This window comes from Euleptes europaea, chromosome 5 (assembly GCF_029931775.1).
Source record: "Euleptes europaea isolate rEulEur1 chromosome 5, rEulEur1.hap1, whole genome shotgun sequence".
Classification (NCBI taxonomy): Eukaryota; Metazoa; Chordata; class Lepidosauria; order Squamata; family Sphaerodactylidae; genus Euleptes; species Euleptes europaea.
The window spans coordinates 67,991,582-68,013,302 of NC_079316.1; the positions used below are offsets into that span (position 1 = coordinate 67,991,582).

At 41.3% G+C, this 21,721-nt stretch overlaps 1 protein-coding gene across 5 annotated transcripts in view; it reads right to left on the reverse strand.

Moving 5' to 3' along the window:
- The window catches only part of FGFR2 (fibroblast growth factor receptor 2), a 165,066-nt gene that overhangs the window by 79,474 nt on the left and 63,871 nt on the right, over window positions 1–21,721 (reverse strand). For 3 of the 5 annotated variants that reach the window (XM_056850348.1, XM_056850346.1, XM_056850347.1), the window contains exons 3-5: window positions 17,831–18,097; window positions 16,317–16,391; window positions 6,767–6,936 (exon numbers count right to left, since the gene is read on the reverse strand). In XM_056850348.1, the coding sequence (XP_056706326.1) occupies window positions 6,767–6,936; window positions 16,317–16,391; window positions 17,831–18,097 (512 nt within the window). The remainder of the gene's footprint in view (window positions 1–6,766; window positions 6,937–16,316; window positions 16,392–17,830; window positions 18,098–21,721) is intronic. The other 2 variants (XM_056850349.1, XM_056850350.1) reach the window with 1 other exon arrangement.

The window sequence follows — 21,721 nt, forward strand, 5'->3', positions numbered from 1 at the left end:
AAGTGACAGCCTTTAAAAGCAGTTTGTAATATACCATGTTAGGCTTCTATTTTGTTTTTACTTTAAGCTAAAAGCCCTGTTTATCTTTCTGCGGTCTATCTGCTGCTCCTAAAGGAAACAGCACACAGAACTTTCAGAAATATAATCAAAGATACCTTTTCCACACTTTCTTCTTTCTTTGCACAAAATCCTATATTTGTTCTTTGTTTGTTGCCCGCCCTTCACACATCGGTTCTCAAGAGTGAGCTTCTGCTGAGTGGATAAAAAAAATTCTGAACGCACAAACTGCAGTATTTTGTTGCTGGAAAACTGTGGTCCCTTCACACATGTGTGACATCAGTTTTAATGTGATTGCTGCACGGAATATAGTTGTGTAAACATCACACCGCTGTCCCACCCCCCAAATTGCACTGCCTGCTCTATGGCTAGTTTTTTCAAGTGACGCAGCTCCATCAACACTTCCATGCCTGGGTATGTTATGACTCTTCATTTTATTTAACTTTATAAATTTTGCAGTTTGGATGATGTGCTCACTTGTTAAAAAAAAAAATCTCAAGGGAACATCTACATAAAACACCGGTCTATTTCACCTTGGCAGGGGTTGTAAGCTTTGCCTACAGAATTTACTTGTAACCAAGGTGAAAATGGCAGAGTCTAAAGAAGCCCCTTGTCAGTTTCACACATGTAGCCAAAAGGTAAAGGCTGGAACTTTATGTTTAAGATTTCAGCTTTCTGGAGGCTAAGTGTTTCCTTACTGTGTTGCACCATCACAGGTGTACTTTTCTGATCATCATTTTTAAGGAGAGTGACCATCAGTACTTCCCAACCCAGCACCCAGAGAGCCTTGCGCTCAGGGAACAACAACTTGCTGGTGGTCCCCGGCCCACAGAGCGTGCGGCTGTCCTCTACAAGGGCCAGGGCCTTTTCCGCCCTGGCCCCAGCCTGGTGGAACGGTTTATCAAGTAGCATCAGGGCCCTGCGGGACCCAAATGAGTTCAGCAGGGCCTGCAAAACAGAACTGTTCCGCCAGGCCTACATTTGAGGGCAGCCGCAAGGCTTGCCACTGTTACAAACGGCTGGCCTCCCCATCCTCCCCCAACTGGTTTTGGGGTTCACTGGCTGGTCGGGACTGCCCAACAGCTGAAATCACGCCATCTTGTTTTATAATATGTTTTATAATATGAGGTATGAATTTTAAGGTATGTTTTAATATAGATGTTTTAATACAGATTTCAATTGATGTTTTTATATTGTGTTGTGAGCCGCCCTGAGCCGGGGTTCCGGAAATGAGAGTGGGATATAAATAAATAAATAAATAAATAAATAAATAAATAAATAAAGCCTATTAATGTGCTTTTTCAGTTTCTTCTTCCCTCTCTCAGCAATTGGGCCTACAATTTAATTTAAGGAACAGGGAGTGAGCAAACAGACTGTGCCTTCCACCCATTAGTAATCCAAACCCTACTAAGTTTTCTCCTTCCTCCCATTATCATATGTAGAGAGATATATGGTGCTACTTGCAGGACAGTGGAAATGCTCAGTAATACTTGATTATCTTGTTGGAACGAGAACTTGTGATTACAGTACTGAACATTACAGATAACATTCTCAGATAAGGATGGGAGAATAGCTATAATGAGCACAAAGGTGTGTTCATTTTTCCCAGTCACTAAATTAAAATAGTAGTCTATGGACATGACTCCAGCCCCTTCTCACACAGTCAACACCAGTAAGTCACACCTCCTGGTAGCTCTGAAGAACACACAGCCAACATTTTCACCTCTCAGAATTTTACTGATGGTCAAAACACTTTCCAGTTCAAATTTCTTCAGGGAGTTGAAGAGGTCTTCTGGAATATTTTAAGCTCTTTTGGAACCATGACACTTCAGACTTGGGCCCAGTAATGCTGCAGTGGGATGCCTGAAGCATGAGAATTACTTTAGTCTTCTAACTCACTTTACATGGGCTTGGTCAGACCTAGGTAAAGGGTGATGTCAAGTCCCAACGTTTACTAGGCAGACTTTGTTTACGGGGTGGTTTGCCATTGCCTTCCCCAGTCGTCTACACTTTGCCCTCAGCAAAGTTTGTATATGTATGTATGTATGTATGTATGTATGTATGTATTTATTTATTTATTTAAATGTGTGCAGGCTTAACATGTGTTGTAATTAACCACTGATGAAGGCCCAATAGGCCAAAACATGTTTGGTATGTGGTTACAGTTATCAACCCTAGGAAATGCCATTGTGCTATTTTAATGTTTTTAAATATTTTAAACCTTTACATAGCGCTTTTAATAAATATTTTATTTACATAACGGGATTGAACTCAGGTCATGAGCAGAGCTTTGACTGCAGTACTGCAGCCTACCACTCTGAGCCACTTTTTCCCCCTTGAACAGAAGACTCCCATCCTGTCACACAGCCTAATTTTGAAAATATCACCCACTTAAAAAGTGATTAGCAATTGAAACTCAAGTCCAGGGTCTTTCTGTGAATGCAGAACTAGTTGTGTGGTTCTTGGGATTTAACGATTACAGTGTAAATAAATCCACGATGTATAAAGGATTAGAGGAAAATAATCTGGAACCAATATTCTCACAACATAGCTGAAAATGTGTTGCTTTCACTTGTTACCAGATAAATAATTGTGTGTGTGTGTGTGTGTGTGTGTGTGTGTGTAGATAACTTTCTTCTAAAATGTACATGATCCAATAATGGGAGCCTAGGATGCAGTAGAGTGTTTACATGGGTGGAAGGATTTCTACCCAAAAAGCATGACTTCCTTGCCTCTTACTGCAGATTAAAGTACCTCTCAGGATGCTCCCATTACAAGAGGCATTTTACCCTGGAGTTGGGGGAGGGGGTAGAGAGAGAGAGAAAGTTGTGCTCCAAGGGCAAAAATCCTTCCACTATGTTAACATTACATTGGATCCAAGTCAACACCTTTCACGCTCAACATTGCTTTTATTATGTGCCAATACATCGCTACTATTCTCATTCAGCTTTATTTTACCATCTCTCAGACATGAGTACATTGAATGGTAGCCAATTGGTTTATGCTTTTTGGTATTATGAAAGGCGGAAGGTGTTGCCAGGTGCGCCTTCATATTTTATGAGGTAAGCAAATGTAGTTGGAAATGAATACTTTATTAATTAACGTTCATCTGGAACATTTATACACATTTCTCTGGAAAAAGTGACACTTTCTATAGAAAATGTGTCTAGGGAGGAAGAAATAAAAGATTTTAAAGCCGTTCTTCTTTCGCGTTTGCAGCAGGCATAATCTGAGGATTTATTCACATGCTGTGGTACAGACGTATAGCACACACTAGCAAGAAAACCATGGAGGGCAGTAAACAGCTGAAACAAATTGGCCATTGCAGATTTGCAAACTGGTAAGGTATTTGTGCACTTGAACAAATATATGAATTCATATTTTCAGAATTTATATAATGAGGAATAACTTAACAAGGCTTTAGAAAGTCCTTACAGGCAGCTCAGCGGTATTAATGTTACAGCCCTCATGAACACCCCTTGAGGCCAGCTGACTTCTCAAGGGATCTATCAAATAGTCATGGTTAAGTCTTGGTACCAGTGCACACCTGGCTACATCAAATTAGTCAAGGATGACCTGGTTGGTCACGCCACCTATTTCTTTTACAGAACAGGCTTTGTAGCTTTTCCTGCATGAGTACTTCCATACTTTTTAGGTCTTGAGCTACACAGCTTGCTTATAATCTACCTCTCCAGGTCCAAGGAGTCATTTTTGTGATGGGGAATGTGCATGTACCTTGTATTTCTGCCTGCATATATTAAGACAGGGGAAAACTATACACTCTGGAGCCCCGTGGCACAGAGTGGTAAGCTGCAGTACGGAGGTCAAAAGCTCTGCTCACAACCTGAGTTTGATCCTGACGGAAGTCGGTTTCAGCTAGCCACCTCAAGATTGACTCAGCCTTCCATCCTTCCGAGATCGGTAAGATTAGTACCCAGCTTACTGGGGGTGAAGGGAAGCTGACTGGGGAAGGCAATGACAAACCACCCCATAAACAAAGTCTGCCTAGTAAATGTCGGGATGTGACATCACCCCATAGGTCAGTATTGACCCGGTGCTTACAGAGGGGACTACCTTTACCTTTTACCTGGTGAGGGTATAGTACATGAAAAGCCTCCAGAAACCTGATCTGCATGCACTCCTTAACAATGATAACAAATATTTCCTTTGAGTATGCCCTTTCAATACATGGAGATAATATTCACAGGATTACATCTAGTTGTGATTAAAGGCAGCTCCTGTACAGTGATTCAGAAGGAAAAGGTAAGCAAAGAATGATAGTCCACCAAACACAGAAAATTGGGTATAAATAAGAAAAGAACAGGTTAGGAATGGCAAACACATGGTTGGATCCAGACCAACATTTTCTGTGGATGTAGAATTCTACCATGCGGTGTGGTTTTCCCGCCTTCTCCCTTCCACAGCAGTCCAAAATGCCTCCTCAAAAGTACTTGTACCCATGGGGGAAAAAACCTTCTGGATCCAAGCCACAGTAATTCAAAATAAAGCAATCCTCGGGTTCAACTGAGCAAGCCTGACAAGCAAAGCAAGAAAGTGACAATGCAAGTTCTTAGTTTCCCCCTGTTCTTAGACCGAGGGGGAATCTTGAACAATAAAACCATAAAACTTAAAAAAGACCCATCTCTAAAAACACCTTCCTTCGACTCTTCTCTGCAGCCTCCAAAAAACGAGCACAAAATCAGTACACTGAGGGTCAGAGTCCTTTAAGAGGAACTGAATCTTTTGCTCCAAAGTTGCTTGAGAAAATGCAGACCATTTGTTAAAACATGGTATAATCCATTTTAGCCTAAGTTGGTACACGTAAGGACAATGCAAAAGGATATGTACCAAGGAGTCCACTGACTGAAAAGGGCAGGGGCAGACAATGCAAGTTGAAGGAAAAGTCATATTGTGGTAGACAGATGTTGCTCTATATACAGAAAGTCCTCTCTCCTCATCAACAGCGCTACACAACAGAGAACTGTGCTCACCGGACATCTCTTTCTTCCTTATGGTGGGCATAAATATCTGACCTTCCCATGGCTTTGTACATAATTTATTCTCAGCAACAAAAAGAGGTCATTGGCACAGATCCTTTTCATGTGGGAGAGATTTGTAACTGAGAAGTTCTTGTAGGAGAAGTTTCATTTTTGCTTACTGCATTCAGCGCCTTATGTTTTAGCTTAAACAGCTTAAATACCTGAACAAAAACAGAATTAGCAAATTCTGGCTCCTTGTTTGACTTTCTATCTAAGCTTTAATGTTGACTTCATCTTGGCACATAGTTCGCCTCTCTAGATGTCATTTCTAATCAGTAACTCACAATTTAAACTGAAACCACTAATCTGATACTACTTGAAATTCAAGCAAACCATTTTAAGTAATTGCAGTTACTTTCCCTCAAACTTTCCTTCCCGTATCTATTTCACAGACCATAAAATCCATAAAAAATAGTCTTCCTGCTCCTTTAAGTGTACTGCAAAATCACCAGCCATAAGATTTTGTTTTGCTTTGCTCTACCCCACTTCTGAAAATTGGAATATTCCATACTGTCATAGCTCAAAAGACCCGACGGTTAAGTGCACATCTATAAAGAATGTTAATGTAAAGTGCAGTGTTTTGTTTTGCCATAATGTCCTTAAACTCAGCAAGAGCTCTGTTCGCTGAGCTGACCTGCAGTTAAAGCCACCTTACAAACTCAGTAACCAAAAACAAAGTACAGGTAAAAAGCTCCAAAGAAAATGACGATAAACAAAGTCAGTTTAAGCCATTAGGTGTTTCTATCCTTCCTCAAAATTCACGAAGTCAGATACAACTCACAGAGCCAGTATTGTCCGGTAGAGAAGGGGAAATAAGGTAGAAATATTGGTTGTTTAAGGGGGGGGGGAGAGGGTACCATTACTAGGAGATTGAAAAAAAATTCACAGCAATTGCAAAAATGCAAGTCAGTGACATTTTAATAGTTCCATCACTGTTGTGATGAGGGGAAGGACTGTAAAGCATTCTGCGAGGGGGGACAGAGCCCCACTCCCCTGTCAGCCCAATCCCTAGTCTCCCTGTGGTGTCCAAAATAGCAGTCAGAATCAAGAGGAGAGGGAATTCCCAATAGGGTTGCCAACCTCCAGGTACGAGCTGGAGATCTCCTGTATTACAACTGATCTCCAGCCGATAGAGATCAGTTCATCTGGAGAAAATGGCCACTTGGCCAATGGGCCTCTATGGCACTGGAGTCCCTCCCCTTCCCAAACTCCACCCTTCTCAGGCTCTGCCCAAAAAACCTCCTGCCAGTGGTGAAGAGGGACCTGGCAACCCTAATTCCCAAGCACCTTCCTCCTCCTCTCCCTTACAAAGCCTGTAGAGTGGGTTAGCCAGCTGCTCCACATGAGCCCTCTTCTCAGGACAATGGAATAAAAAGCTTTCTGTCTATAATTCCCTAAGCCCAGCAATTCCATTTGACAAACACTACAGCAAGTCAGTGCAGCAAGCCGCTTATGCACACCAGCTGCTTCTGACCTCTTGCAAGGGCTTCTCCCTCTCCTTCAAAAGGGAGCTCCAGTGTGGTGGTGAACTTTCACCCCCGGTGAAGCCAGGGATTTCCCCATTCCCATCGGCATACACAAATAGATAAAACGCTATCTGTCTATAATTCCCTAAGACCAGCAATTCCATTTGACAAATGCTACAGCCAACAACATACGGCGCTTCTTACCTTGTATCCACCAATACGATGTTCTTGCTTAAATTCTTTTCCATTTTTTAGCCACCTCATGGTTGGTGGTGGGTTTCCCGTAGCTGGACAACGGAATTTTACTGTGTTTGCTGCTGGGACTGCATGTAATCGCTTCTCCATTTTTTCAGTTTGTGTCCATTTAGGTGCCCCTGTTTCCAAAAATGAACACAGAGCAACAAAATCATCAATAAACTGAAATAAACTCGGAGTCCAAACCCATCACTTGACATTTACATGAACTGCTTATGAACCAACATGTTTTAGGAGCCCTGATGTTCTACACAATTGATTTATGTTGTCTTTGGCACGTCATATAAGACACCAGAGAACCTTCCAAATATCAGTATGTACTGTGAAACAAAAATCTAGCCTGCTTCAACTGGAATTACTGCTTGTGATCCATGTCTTAAGGCAATTAAGGAAATGTTAACTTATGCAAGAAGGTTTTTTTTAAATTGCTATCTTGCTCTAGCCCTTAGGGTTGGGGTGGGTAGCAATTCATTTAATACAAAAAAAAAACTTATCTCAAAAATAGAGAACATTAGAGCTTATCTGAAACTTATCCCTGCTCTCCTTGTGAACAGGGCTACTGACTCAGATCAGTTTTTATCTTACATTGTAAGCTGACTGAAACTTTGGATGAGGAGGAATAGAAAAATAATAATAAATCAAAATCTCATTTGGATAATAAAAGAGAGTTGCTTGGAGATAGAATGACTGCAAGTGATTTGTGTATTCAACAACTAAGAAAACATTGGGTTGGATTTCCATTAATGGAAGAGGAGACAATTTTCAGTGATTACTCCCTCCCAACGCATACCCCCAGTTTGCCCTTTATGCTGTTACTTAAGGAACCCTGTCTTCCAGGAGCAGCATTTTGGGGTATGGCAGGAAGGGGAAGACAAGAAAGTTCCCTTACACTGATAGAAAACGTTTCCATCACTGGAAATTTTCTCTCAGTCCAACATACCGACTTTGTATATATACAATGACAATTGGAGATATTATCATAAATGGCGACTTGATTCTCCTTTTGCTCCATAACAAAGAAAAATACCGGTCTTCCAACATATAGAGTCTTCTGTGCAGAGGAAGGCACTGGCAAACCACCTCTGTTAGTTTCTTGCCATGAAAACCCCAAAAAAGGTCACCATAAGTCGCCTGTGACTTGACGGCTCTTCACACACACACAATAGATATTATTATTTTCCCCACTGCAGTTTTTTTTAAAAAAAAATTAAAATGGCAACCACAGATCTTCAAAGATGCCATACCAAGAAAAAGTTCTCCAATGGTGCTAAGTACAATCACTTAATTTATTTTAATAGGGGTATCTGTACATTTTCCAGCCCACTCCAACTCAACATCTAAGCTAGTATCACAATCTCTCCTGTGCTGAGATACCACTTCTCGACTATGTGACTCAACAACTGACAGAGATAGCACCAGATCAAAATAAATTCTTTGTCACTGTGGATAGGAGCATTGCAGAGGAACAGTTCCCATTAGGATGCTTAATAAAACACCTTGACACAATCTTGGGGGAAATGGGGTTACCCTGAGACACAACTCTAGAGCCATTTCAGAGCTTACAATTTTCCACTTCCTCATCCACTATTTGTCATTAAAGAAGTGGCAAAATTTCTTTCTAGCCAGCTTATAAACCTTCATTAAATGGATTGTGGGTGGGGAACCAAGGAGAAAAATAATTGACAATAAGCAATAGGATAGAGAGGACAACTGTGAAGGATTAGGTAAGGCAGAAATTGGTGAAAACTTTTGCTTCCATTTATATACAGGATTCCCTCCCACATACACACAGGAATGGATAACTTAGTGTCCCTGTCTTTACACAATAGTTTCCAATAATTCAGATAAATAAAAGGTTTATCCACTGTAACAAAGGGTATACTCATAGTAAGAGAGGCATTATTTTGGCCAGGAAGTGGATAATCCCACAGAAAGTAGTTCTTCCTATCATGTCCTGACCCAAAACCTCTAAGGAAGTTATGTTTGAATCTGGTAAATACAGTAAATTACAACAAACTTTTTAAATATTTAATTTCAATCTTCACACCTTTTTTGTACAGTAGCTTCCATATCCGTGTGTGTGTGTGAAGTACCATCAAATCACAGCTGATTTATGGCAAACCCATAGGGTTTTCAAGGCAAGAGACATACAGAGGTAGTTTGCCATTGCCTGCCTCTGCATGGGCTGAGAGAGTTCTGAGAGAACTGTGACTCTCTTTTTTAAGAGGTCACCCAGCAGGTGTCAGGTAGCCCAGGGGGGAACTGAACCTGGTTCTCCAGATTAGACTCTGCCGCTCTTAACCACTAAACCACGCTGACTAAACCATATATTCATAGCTTGAAAATATCTGTAAACAATATGATATGAGCCTATATAGCTAATGTCGTATGAAACAGAAAATGGTCACTGCATAACCACTTATGACATCATAACATTACTGTGCTTCAAGAAATCAAATCTATAAGTCAACCTATAGAGTCCAGGCTAGCCTGATCTCATCAGACCTCAGAAGCTAAGCAGGGTCAGCCCTGGTTAGTATTTGGATGGGAGACCACCAAGGAATACCAGGGTTGCTATGCAGAGGAAGGCACTGGCAAACCACCTGTTAGTCTCTTGCCTTGAAAACCCCATAAGGGGTTGCCATAAGTCGGCTGCGACTTGATGGCACTTTACACACACACACACAGTGCCCAGAATAATATTAATGAATGTCGACACCAGCCGTTGCAAAATTCACTCTTTACAAAGAATATATGAATATTTCAGGTGTACCAAATATAAGTAGGGTTGCCAATCTCCAGGTACAAGATCAGCTATTACAACTGATCTCCAGCCGATAGAGATCAGTTCACCAGGCGAAAATGGCGGCTTTGGCAATTGGACTCTATGTCATTGAAGTCCCTCCCCCCCCTAAACCCCGCCCTCCTCAGGCTCCACCCCAAAAACCTCCCGCCAGTGGTGAAGAGGGACCTGGCAATAAGCCATAGGAAATAGGGTGCTTTGTAGGGGAAAGTGAAAACAAATTGAAAATGAAAAAATAGTGTGGGCCCAGTCTACTAATCACTAACAGATAATTCAACAGAGATTTCCATGTCTATTCAACATTACGCAACTACTTCTAGACACAAGCCCTTTACTGGAGGTAACAGACTTTTGATTAACTGCACAGTAATAACATGTCCATGTTTAATTCAGTTTGTTCACTTGCCTGTTTAAAATTTAAGGACTAAAATCTGTTTTGCAAAGGCCACATTTAATTATTTTGCAATAGGTTCTTCCTGAAATAAATCACATTTACTATGGACATTTTTAGGGCCAAAGAGGTCCAGAAACATAACCGTTTCTCTCTCAGCTCTGCTTCATTTCCTTTATTACAGCTCCATAATAAACAAGCCCTTCCGTTGGCCAAATTCATGGCAACTCATGAAATAAGTATATGCTCAAGATTCCTAAATCCCACTTCCCCCCTGCATCTCAAAACAAAAATACAGCTGGAGAAGACAAAACAGGCAACTTTAACAAACCTCCCTGCCCAAAGAAAACTGCAAAAAATATGCATTAAAAGAATTCTAAAAATGATACGTGACTATTTTTGTTTCAGCTAGAAGCCTTTATAAACTAACAAGCTAGGAAAATTAATGGATACTTGAGCATGTTGTTGCAAGCAAGATACCTGGCAAGTTATAAATATTTAAAATTAAACTTGTGCAACCAAGATATGGCTTAATTGTCCCAGAAGAACAGGTTTATATTAGAAAGCACTTTAAAAATTATTTGCTAGGAACAGAATTGCAACACTCCATAAAAATCTAGCAAACCAAAACAAAAGCAGTTCAGTCAATGACAACAGCGATTACATTTGCACTCGACCACTAAGCAAAGTAGTTGTATTCTGATCTAACCATGAATTCTCGGCCACAAGAACTTGACTTGCATTGGAACAAGACTAGTGTAAGAGTACATTGATTTACACATGCTCTTGTGTGTACAAGGGACTCAATAATTATGATGTTGTAATATCATTTGAATGTATGAAGCTGCCTTCTGCCAAGTCAGATCATCTAGCTCTGTATTATCTATACCAGACACCAGCTGCTCAGATACTTAAGCAGAGAAAGGTCTTGCCCAGCATCTGCTTAGTGGAGGAGACGGAGATTGAACCTGGAGACTTCTGCATGCAAAGCAAGTACTCTGTCACAGAACCATTGCCTGTCCCCATAAGAGCATGCATGCTTACAGTTATCTGATTACCAACTGCTGGCCTTTCCAATAAATATAGATTGATTGAAATATTTATATCCTACCTTTCTTTCCAAAAGAAAGCTTAAACAACTGACAGAAAATAGGTTTCAACACATCTGGACACAACCATTATGCTTCCTAAGTAGGGTTGCCAGGTCCCTCTTCACTATCGGCGGGAGATTTTTGGGGCGGAGCCTGAGGAGGGCGGGGTTTGGGAGGGGAGGGACTAAAATGCCATAGACTCCAATGGCCAAAGTGGCCATTTTCTCCAGGTGAACTGATCTCTATCGACTGGAGATCAGTTGTAATTGAAGGAGATCTTCTGCTATTACCTGGAGGTTGGCAACCCTATTCCTAAGTCTTCTTCCACAACTGTCAGGATTATGAAGACTGGTATGTTGTAACTTGCTAAAAGTGATTAGCTAGCTCTCACTTCAAATTTCACCTCAGCTGTGGGAGGCCTTATGTAGAACACAACCTCCCAACCTTAGCCTCCATTTACAATATGTGCGCTTACTTAGTCGTTAGACAGATTTCTAAGATAATATGGAACTCCTTCAAAATTCCAAAGTATCGTATACATTCCAGGTACATACAGTGAGGGGGGAAAGTATTTGATCCCCTGCTAAATTTGCCCGTTTGCCCTCTGACGAAGAAATGACCAGTCCATAATTTTAATGGTAGGTTTATTGTAGCTGTGAGAGACAGAATAACAACAGGAAAACCCCCAGAAACCCAGAAGACAAAAGTCAGAGATTGATGTGCATTATAATGAGTGAAATAAGTATTTGATCCCTTTGCAAAAGATGACTTAGTACTTGGTGGCAAAACCCTTGTTGGCAATTACAGAGGTCAGACGTTTCTTGTAGGTGGCCACCAGGTTTGCACACAACTCAGGAGGTATTTTGTCCCACTCCTCTTTGCAGATCCTCTCCAAGTCAGTAAGATTTCGAGGCTGATGTGTAGCTACTCGATCCTTCAGCTCCCTCCACAGATTTTCGATGGGGTTAAGGTCTGGAGACTGGCTAGGCCACTCGAGGACCTTAATGTGCTTCTTCTTGAGCCACTCCTTTGTTGCCTTGGCCATTGTGTTTTGGGGCATGGTCATGCTGGAATACCCATCCTTGACCCATTTTCAATGCCCTGGCTGAGGGAAGGAGGTGCTCACCCAAGATTTGACGATACATGGTCCTGTCCATCGTCCCTTCGATGCAGTGAAGGTGTCCTGTCCCCTTAGCAGAAAAACACCCCCAGAGCATAATATATCCCCCTCCATGTTTGACGGTGGGGATGGTGTTCTTGGGGTTGTAGGCAGCATTCCTCCTCCTCCAAACACGGCAAGTTGAGTTGATGCCAAAGAGCTCAATTTTGGTCTCATCTGACCACAACACTTTCACCCAGTTGTCCTCTGGGTCATTCAGATGTGCCTTGGCAAACTGCAGACAGGTCTGTACATGTGCTGTCTTGAGCAAGGGGACCTTGCGGGCTCTGCAAGATCTCAGTCCTTCACGGCGTAGTGTGTTACCAACTGTTTTCATGGTGACTATGGTCCCAGCTGCCCTGAGATCATTGACAAGTTCCTTCCGTGTAGTTCTGGGCTGCTTCATCACCGTTCTCATGATCATTGCAACTCCACGAGATGAGATCTTGCATGGAGCCCCAGACCGAGGGAGGTTGACAGTTAGGGTTAGGGTTAGGGTTGTCACCTTCTCACCAAGCTGCTTGGCAATAGTCTTGTAGCCCAGTCCAGCCTTGTGCAGGTCTACAGTTTTGCCCCTGACATCCTTGGACAGCTCTTTGGTCTTGGTCATGGTGGCTAGTTTGGAATCTGATGGATTGATTGCTTCTGTCGACAGCAGAACCCTAACCCTAACCCTAACCCTAATCTGGCTGGTTGATAGGGGATCAAATACTTATTTCAGTCATTATAATGCACATCAATCTCTGACTTTTGTCTTCTGGGTTTCTGGGGGTTTTCCTGTTGTTATTCTGTCTCTCACAGCTACAATAAACCTACCATTAAAATTGTGGACTGGTCATTTCTTCGTCAGAGGGCAAATGGGCAAATTTAGCAGGGGATCAAATACTTTTTTCCCTCACTGTAATTATTACCATCGTCAACAATCCAGGAGCTATAAAAGGTGCCTTTTGGCCAGGTGTCACCTGTTATCTCTCTTATATTCTGTGAAAGTTTGAGGCCAGTTAGAGTTGGTGGTTACAAGATGAAGGACTTTTCCAGCTGTGGGGTCAGGGGTCACAATTTGTGGTGTTCTTCAAAATGTTTGTGAAAACCTTCCACTTCTGGAAGATTTAATATGAATGGATGTCTACTTTTAAAACTGTGTTGCTTTTAATAACATTAAAGGCAAGTAGAAATTGAGAGACTGGCTTAATGATGTATCTGTGAAATTTGTCTTTTGTACCTTGGAAGCCACTTTGGGTTCGTGTATGGAGAAAAGTGGGTTAAACATGCCATAAACAAAATAATAAAATACATCAATTTTATTACTGCTTTATTGGTGTTGGTTTTATTTTATTAATTTTGAATCCACCTTTGGTCTATGGTGGATAACAGATGCAAAAATCACAATAGCCTACAACAATAGTACCCAGTCCAGGAAGGAAGATGTTTCAGCGGTCTCAGATTAAAAACTTTCTGACCTGATCTGTTAATGCCTGTTGGACCATATTAAACAAATATTAAGACCTTGTATTTATCTCATTTATATCCGAGTCCGAGGCAACTTTTTACACCTATTTTGCAAATATTTACACAGTTTAATCTGTTTAATCAATGCATCACAGAACAAAAATATGATTATGCCATTCTTGCAAACGGCATTGATATCATATTCACTGAAAACATGACCAAGCCTCCTGGATTAAAGAAGAAGGCAGTGTTATAAGTTATTCAGTACCCATTTTTGTAAATATTGTTATGGTTGAGCATGAAGCACCCATGATAAATTTTCTAGCTGACAGACTGAGGGTACTCAAGACCTGGCCGTGGGCAAACAGTTAAACATGTGTTCCCACTAAATCCATTTTATTGTCAAAGATCTTTATTTTCTGATCTAGTCACCTTTGCACCTCAAAGTAAAAATAAGCACTTCAACAATAGGTGGAAGCAATAAAAAGGCCATACAGGACAGTAATCTAACCTATTGTTTTCTCACAGTTAAGACTCCTCTGTCTGCAGATAAATACTCTCAGGAACTATTATATATGTGGTGTGCTTTAAAAGTATGCTTATTTAATGCATGTATTTTATATACCCACATATATTTGAGATATGTGTCACCCTAAGGTTGAAGTCAATAAAATTTTTGAAAAATGATGTAAAATGAAAATATTCATACATATGCATAAAGATCTTCTTGCATGTGCACATTTGTATACAAATGTATAAACATATAAAACTGCCTCATTTCTGAGGTAATAGGACAAATATTGTCAAGCTCTCTTCTAGGTTTTCATATTATAATTGCAACATTAAGGTCCAGGCAAACATGAAAAGAGTTATCAAAACATGTTTTAAAAAAAACCTAGCACATATAGATGACCATATTATTTCAGCTATGAGGATCCCTACTTCCCATGAATATAAAAATAGATCTAATTTGTAAGTAAAATGAGCCCACCCACAGATCAAAGAAGTCCAAGCTTTGCATCGTTAGGGGCAGAATGGAATAAATAACCATCACAAGATCAAACTTCTGACAACCACCTTTGCAAACAGGTTAACATTATCAGAAAACATCTTCATCCCTCAGAGTATTTATTATTCTTCATCCCTCAGAGTATTTATTATTATTCAATGTGGGAACATGAAAGATTGTAAGCACTTAGGCCAGAGGGTACTTAGTATAATTGAATACTGTAGCTAACTGAAGAGTTTTACACACACACACACACACACACACACACACACAGAGAGAGAGAGAGAGAGAGAGAGAGAGAGAGAGAGAGAGAGAGAGAGAGAGAGAGAGAGAGAGAGAGAGAGAGAGAGAGAGAGAGAGAGAGAGAATTTGCTTTGCTGCTCATCCTCTCTGATCCTGTCAAACATCTCTTTACATGGTGCTCTCATATCTTAAAAGAACCTGCAGAGGCAGCAATGTAGAAGTATTCCTATTCATACAGTCTTAGCTGTTTAACATGGTTCAGATGCTCGACAGCTACCACACAATCCGGGCAACTGCTGAGCACTGAACCAGATCTCTATCTGTTGAACTGTTGTCGGCCCAGAACCAACGGGTTGAAATTAAATCAAGAGTTTTGTCTAGCCATTAGGAAGAATTTTCTAACGGTTAGAGGGGTTCCTCAGTGGAACAGGCTTCCTCGGGAGGTGGTGGGCTCTCTTTCCCTGGAGGTTTTGAAGCAGAGGCTCGATGGACATCTGTCAGCAATGCTGATTCTGTGATCTTAGGCAGATGATGAGAGGGAGGGCATCTTGGCCATCCTCTGATCACTGGAGGTGTGGGGGGGGCATGTAGTTGTGAATTTCCTGCATTGTGCCAGGGGTTGGACTTGATGACCCTGTTGGTCCCTTCCAACTCTACGATCCTATGATTCTATGAACTTGGAGCCAGAGCCTAACACTATATTGGGAGGACAAACAGTAGAAGAATACTACAACAGCATTAATGTAATGGCCCAACTACAGACTTTTGGACATTCCTGAAACACATTTTTTCTTCCTAGGCCCTTTTATTATTATTTTTATCTAAACATCTAGCCTGAAGAATTCCAGGGCATTTTAAAATATCTCTTGCTCCTTTACAATGATAAGGAAATATAGAAACTGAGAACACAAATCACAGAAACTGTAAGCAGCAGTGAAGAGTTCATAATACTGTAGAAGTAGTTTAGTTTTGCTCAATTTCATAATTATCTCTTATATGTTGTCATTATAAGAGGGTGTAAATCAGATCCAGAAATGAAGGAAGAGAAAGTGTCAGTACTGTATTAAGCTTCTAATTTTTTTAAAAAAGGAGAAATACTGAAAAGTTAATTTCAACTAAGATAGAAAGAATAAGCAAGCAGGCAAGGATATAATAGTTTATTTTCATGTTTCAAAGTCATGAAATACACAAAAAAACAGACTGAAGAAAAAAATCTAGTGAAAAGCCACTGCCAGCAGACAGCTCATGCACTGAAACAGCCAAGAAATAAAGTACTTGAGAGCGCAAAAGGTTAGGGGGTGAAATATTTCCGTAAAGATCTTGCCAGGCACCTTCAGCAGTTGTAGTTACTTACTGATTTGGTTGTTGTCATTCACAAAATCCTCAGAGCCATCGGTGTCATCTTCATCATCTCCAGATGAAAGAACATCTGAAGTTTAAAAATTTAACATTGTTCACCTGCTACGTATTGTAAGCAAACAAGACCTATTTTCTTTGCCCTGGATTTTGAAAAAGTGCATCTGGAACAGATTTTCTTTTAAGAGCACAAGCACCGCACACTTTATAGCCGAGTGTTCTCTTAGTGTATCTTATAAAATACACAAGCTGCGATCCAATGAAGCTATGCGCTTGTACAGAGAAGAACCTCACAGGCAGCGGGGAGCTCCTTTGTAGTTTCGGCTTCAACGGAACCCCCAGCTGTGCTCATGATGCTCTCCCGCGCACATATACAGCACGGTTGCATCATGGCCACAGACGTTTCAGAATCAAGTTTTTAATACTGTTTTTAAAAGTTTGCCCTATTTCCCCCCTCAAAAGTAAAGAGAAAAGATTATTTACTAACTTGCGGGGAAAGCATAGGGGAACTGGAGAGCTGGATACAAGATGAAAAATAAACTTTTGGTACAAATATATACTTGGATCAGTCAAAAGTCATGGATAACTGAGGTTCAAATGATGGTTGTTCTATTATTAAGGACATGCGTGCATGTCCAAAGAAACTTGATATTATTGTCGAAGGCTTTCACGGTCAGAGTTCATTGGTTCTTGTAGGTTATCTGGGCTGTGTGACCGTGGTCTTGGTATTTTCTTTCCTGACGTTTCGCCAGCAGCTGTGGCAGGCATCTTCAGAGGAGTAACACTGAAGAGAGACAATGTCCTTCAGTGTTACTCCTCTGAAGATGCCTGCCACAGCTGCTGGCGAAACGTCAGGAAAGAAAATACCAAGACCACGGTTACACAGCCCGGATAACCTACAAGAACCAATGAACTCTGACCGTGAAAGCCTTCGACAAAACTTGATATTGTTTGAACCATCTAATTGTCCATATTCATCCTGTCTGGCTTGCCAACATACAGACATCTAAATACAGCAACACAATTTTCTGTATATTCTCCATAAACACAGGCAGCAAACCTCTGAATACCAATGCTAGGAAGCAAAATCGAGGGGTGACGTTGGCCTCTATGCCTTTGTTGTTGGCCCTCCAGGACAACTGGTTGGCCACTAAGTGAAACAGGCTACTGGACTAGACGGACCACTGGTCTGATCCAGCAGGGCTTTCCTTATGTTCATTTGAAATTCACATTACTGAAATGTTGGAATGTTTTTTGAGCTGTATTTGTGACTGCTGTTTGTAAGTGAACAGATTTCCACTGTATTTGGTACATACAGAAGAGAAGGGCGTGAATGTTACAGACGGTTTCAAAATTCCCACCATGAGCTAGCGTAAATAAATGTTTTAAAATATTTTATATGACAAGAATGCTGTTTTACATATTTGTATACCTAAATAAGAGATAGCATTATGTTTGGAGAAAGATCACAACTATTTGCACACAGTAAAATCTGCATTTTGGCAAACTCACCTGTAACATTTATAATGAAGTAGATGGTATCACTGTCTAAAGTCCTAACAGCAGTGCAAGCATAAAGGCCTGAATCTTTGGGTATGGCATCTTTAATCCGCAAGTATTCCCCAGTCATAAATGTTCGATTGTTGGGCACCAAATGGACCCCATCTTTAGTCCAACTGATCTTGATAGCATCTTTCAGTGGACAATTCAAGTTCAGAAGATCTCCCGGAAGTACAGAATATACATCAGGCTGAGAGATCTGATATTTGGTTGGTGGCTCTGCAGAAGTGGAAAAAAGTGGACACAGAAGAAAGAAGAAGGGGAGAGAAAAAAAATGTCCAACATATGTCAATGAAGACTGTTTGATCCATCGTTATTGTGCAAATTTTACAAAAGATATTTTCAGATCCTCCTGACTAGCTGCCACTTTATCAAATGGAAATGCAAGCAACTGTGATAAAGCAAATTTTAGACTTGGGGTATTTCTGCTCTTGCCAGCTTAAAAGACAAGGGTGAACGTAGACCATAAGGCAAGGCAAAAGCACAAGATATATCAGGCAGCTTTGAATAACAAATCCACAGGTACCAGGAAGGCGAGCTAAGCCACACAGGGGAAGCATGTAGCATGACAGGTTGCTACACGCAAGAGTTCTGGATAACTTTGTAAATGCACTGAATAAAGTAAACTCTTTGGCTTACAAAAATTCAAAAAACAATAAATTAGTTCTTAAGATTGTACTCTTTGCTGGTGATTTAAAGAGTTTGATGCTGAGTGGATGCAAGGAAAGCATGAAAACAGAGCGCAATCAGATTGCCAGTTCTAAAGCATGTATGTAGACCACATAAAAATAATTAAGAACACATTCGATTAAAAGACATACATTTCTTAGATCAGTGTTTGTAATGCATATTTGTTGGGGGAAGGGGAAGCAAGTGTGGGCAAATTACAAAACCACAGGCAAAATAGCACATAATCTTGTAACCCAGCGGTCTCCAACACCAGCCGCCGCCATGTGGCTGGCTCCTCCTCCTGCGCACAACACACTGTATCAGATTTGCAAAGTTGCCTGCAGGCTCAAAAAGGTTGCGTACCCCTGTTCTAACCTTTGTTTCAGGCTGTTGGAAGACTGCAAAAACTAAAAGAGTATACAGACCTTACTAAAATCACAGGCACGGCACGTGCTATTTTGCCCACTTTGGGCAGGAGGCTCCACTTCTAAATCTATATGATAACTTCACATAAAAGACCAGGCTAGTCTGATTGAAACAGATGTCAAAAGCTAAGCAGGGTCAGCCCTGGTTAGTACTTGGATGGGAGACCACCAAGGAATACCAGGGTTCTTATGCAGAGGAAGGCAATGGCAAACCACCTCTGTTAGTCTCTTGCCTACTGGGTTGCCATAAGTTGGCTGCAACTTGACTGCACTTTACATACACAATGAAAGCAATGGAGCTTAAAGAGTCTGAAGCTGTACAGATGAGCATGAATGCAGAAAAGAAGTCACATCCAACCTCACAATCAGGGGCCTATCCTCCATATCTGAACAGCAAAAACAAAATGCTTATTTTTTCACAATAAAAATGTTCCTCTCTCATAGGAACATTCTCATTCAGAAGAAGAAGAGTTGGTTTTATACCCCACTTTTCTCTACCAAAAGTAGTCTCAAAGCGGCTTATAATTACCTTCCGCCCCTCTGCAACAGGCACCTTGTGAGACTGAGAGAGTTCTGAGAGAACTGTAACTGGCCCAAGGTCACCCAGCAGGCTTCGTGTGGAGGAGTAGGGAATCTAATCAGGTTCTTTACAATAGAGTCCGCCACTCATGTGGAGGAGTGGGGAATCAAACCAGGTTTTCCAGATTAGAGTTCACCACTCCTAACCACTACACCACTCTGGCTCTCAGTTGTATTATCCAGGAAAATTCTTCATTTTCACATTAAAAAATGGTAGTTGCCATTTGTAAGTACTCAGATTAACGTCTAAACAAGTTTTATAAAAATAATAACACTTTCCATGTTTAGATTTTAGAACTAGGCTTCAGAACTTTTGAAAGCTGGAAATTCTTTGGTAAGCAAATCTGCTCTGAACTCTAAAAACTTTTTAAAAAAATAAACTTGTTGGGGTAATTATGGATTCCATCAATCTGTTATACAGGTGTTACATGTTGCACCAACAGAAGGTTATTAAGAGGGAAATAAAGCATTCTCCAGATGGAGGAGCTGTTTTCTGCATATATATTTTATATCAATAAATGGTTAAAACTAAGAAATGTAGCGAAAATGCCCAAGATGGTGATTCGTTTTAGCTTTGCTGACACTTTAGAACAGGGGTGGGGAACCTCAGGCCCGGGGGCCGTATGCGGCCCCCGAGGACATTTTTTGTGGCCATCGGGAGCTCCGGGAACCCTGCCGCGGGAACCCTGCTGCGGAGCTCTGTGGGGGGGAGTGCACGGAGACTGGGGCCCGGTTGCTTGGTGCTCCGTGTACCGCCGGGTGGGTGTGTGTGGGCGGGGGAGGTGGGGTGGCTGGGGCCTGGTCGCGCAGGCTGGCATGCGCGGGTGTGTGTGTGGGGGGGGGAGGCTTTCCTCTCTTCCTCTTTTTCTGTCACTCTTTCTCCTTTCTCTCCCTCTCTTCCTCCCTCTTTTTCTGTCTCTTTCTTTGTCTCCCTCCGTCCTTTTTTTTCTTTCCCTCCGTCCTTTTCTTTCTTTCTCCCCCTCTCTCCATTTCTTTCTCCCTTTCTCTCTCTTTCTCCCTCCCTCCCTTTTCCTCTTTCACTGTTTTCCTTCCTCCCTTGCCAATCGACTGTGGGCTGCGCCTTGTTTTCTGGGGCCCACCGCTGGCTGCCCTCCCACCTGGGACTGGGGAATGGGGGCGCCCTGCAGGCCTTCTCTGGGTGGCCTCCCTTGGAGTTGCCAACCTCCAGGTGGTGGCTGGAGACCTGGCAACCCTAGCCTCTCCCCCCCCATGGGAGATCTACACCTGGTATGGCCCCCGAAATATGTTATAAATGTGCAAATGGCCCTTGGCAGGAAAAAGGTTCCCCACCCCTGCTTTAGAACAAGCAAGACTGGTTTACTTTATACTACTATTGACACTATTTTCCATAAGCACTGCAGTTCACCCTATCTAGTGTAGTAAATTTGTTTTATGGAATTTAGTTGGGGCCAGAAATTTATGGGAGTCTTTAAAATACACTTTGATTATTCTTGCGAGGCTAAATTTATGTAGATCACTTTATATAGATAAACTCCATATGGTGTTTAAAAACCCCATCAAAGTTTCTACCAACTATCTGAAGACAGGGTAGAAATATAAGTACAATGCCTCCACTTGTTATTCCAGAAGCACTTGTATGTGAAGGTATGGTTACATTCAGGATACTTCTAAATAAACTCCCCGCCCCCAATGTCCATTGATACAAGAGAAGACAAAAGTCAACTTTAGCCACAGTTGGAAAAGAAATGGTTAATGATCAGGGCATAAACAAAGGATTAAAGTTTCTCATGAATTGTTTTGTGCAAATTAATCTCCTGTCATGGATGATGTCATGATAAAGTCATAAAATATCATGAATTCTTACAACATAATTTTTTGGAAATCAAGAGCTATTTCAGGTAAGCCTTTGTTGAGCCAAACTCAAATCTAGAAGCACTTAAAGACCATCACTTTTTATAATGTTTGCCTATAAACTCTCTCCCAGTGTGGTTTTTGATGGAATGCCCAAAAGCAAACAGAGAGCAGGTGGGATACTGCAGTATTATTCTGTCCAACACTTTTATGTGAAAAGGCCTACAGGTTTAAGCTCTTAGGAATCCCAGCCAACATGAAAACTACACAACTCAACAGAATTAACCCCTTTCCCACTGTGGTACTCTGGGCCAAGCTATTAAAGACCTTTTTACAC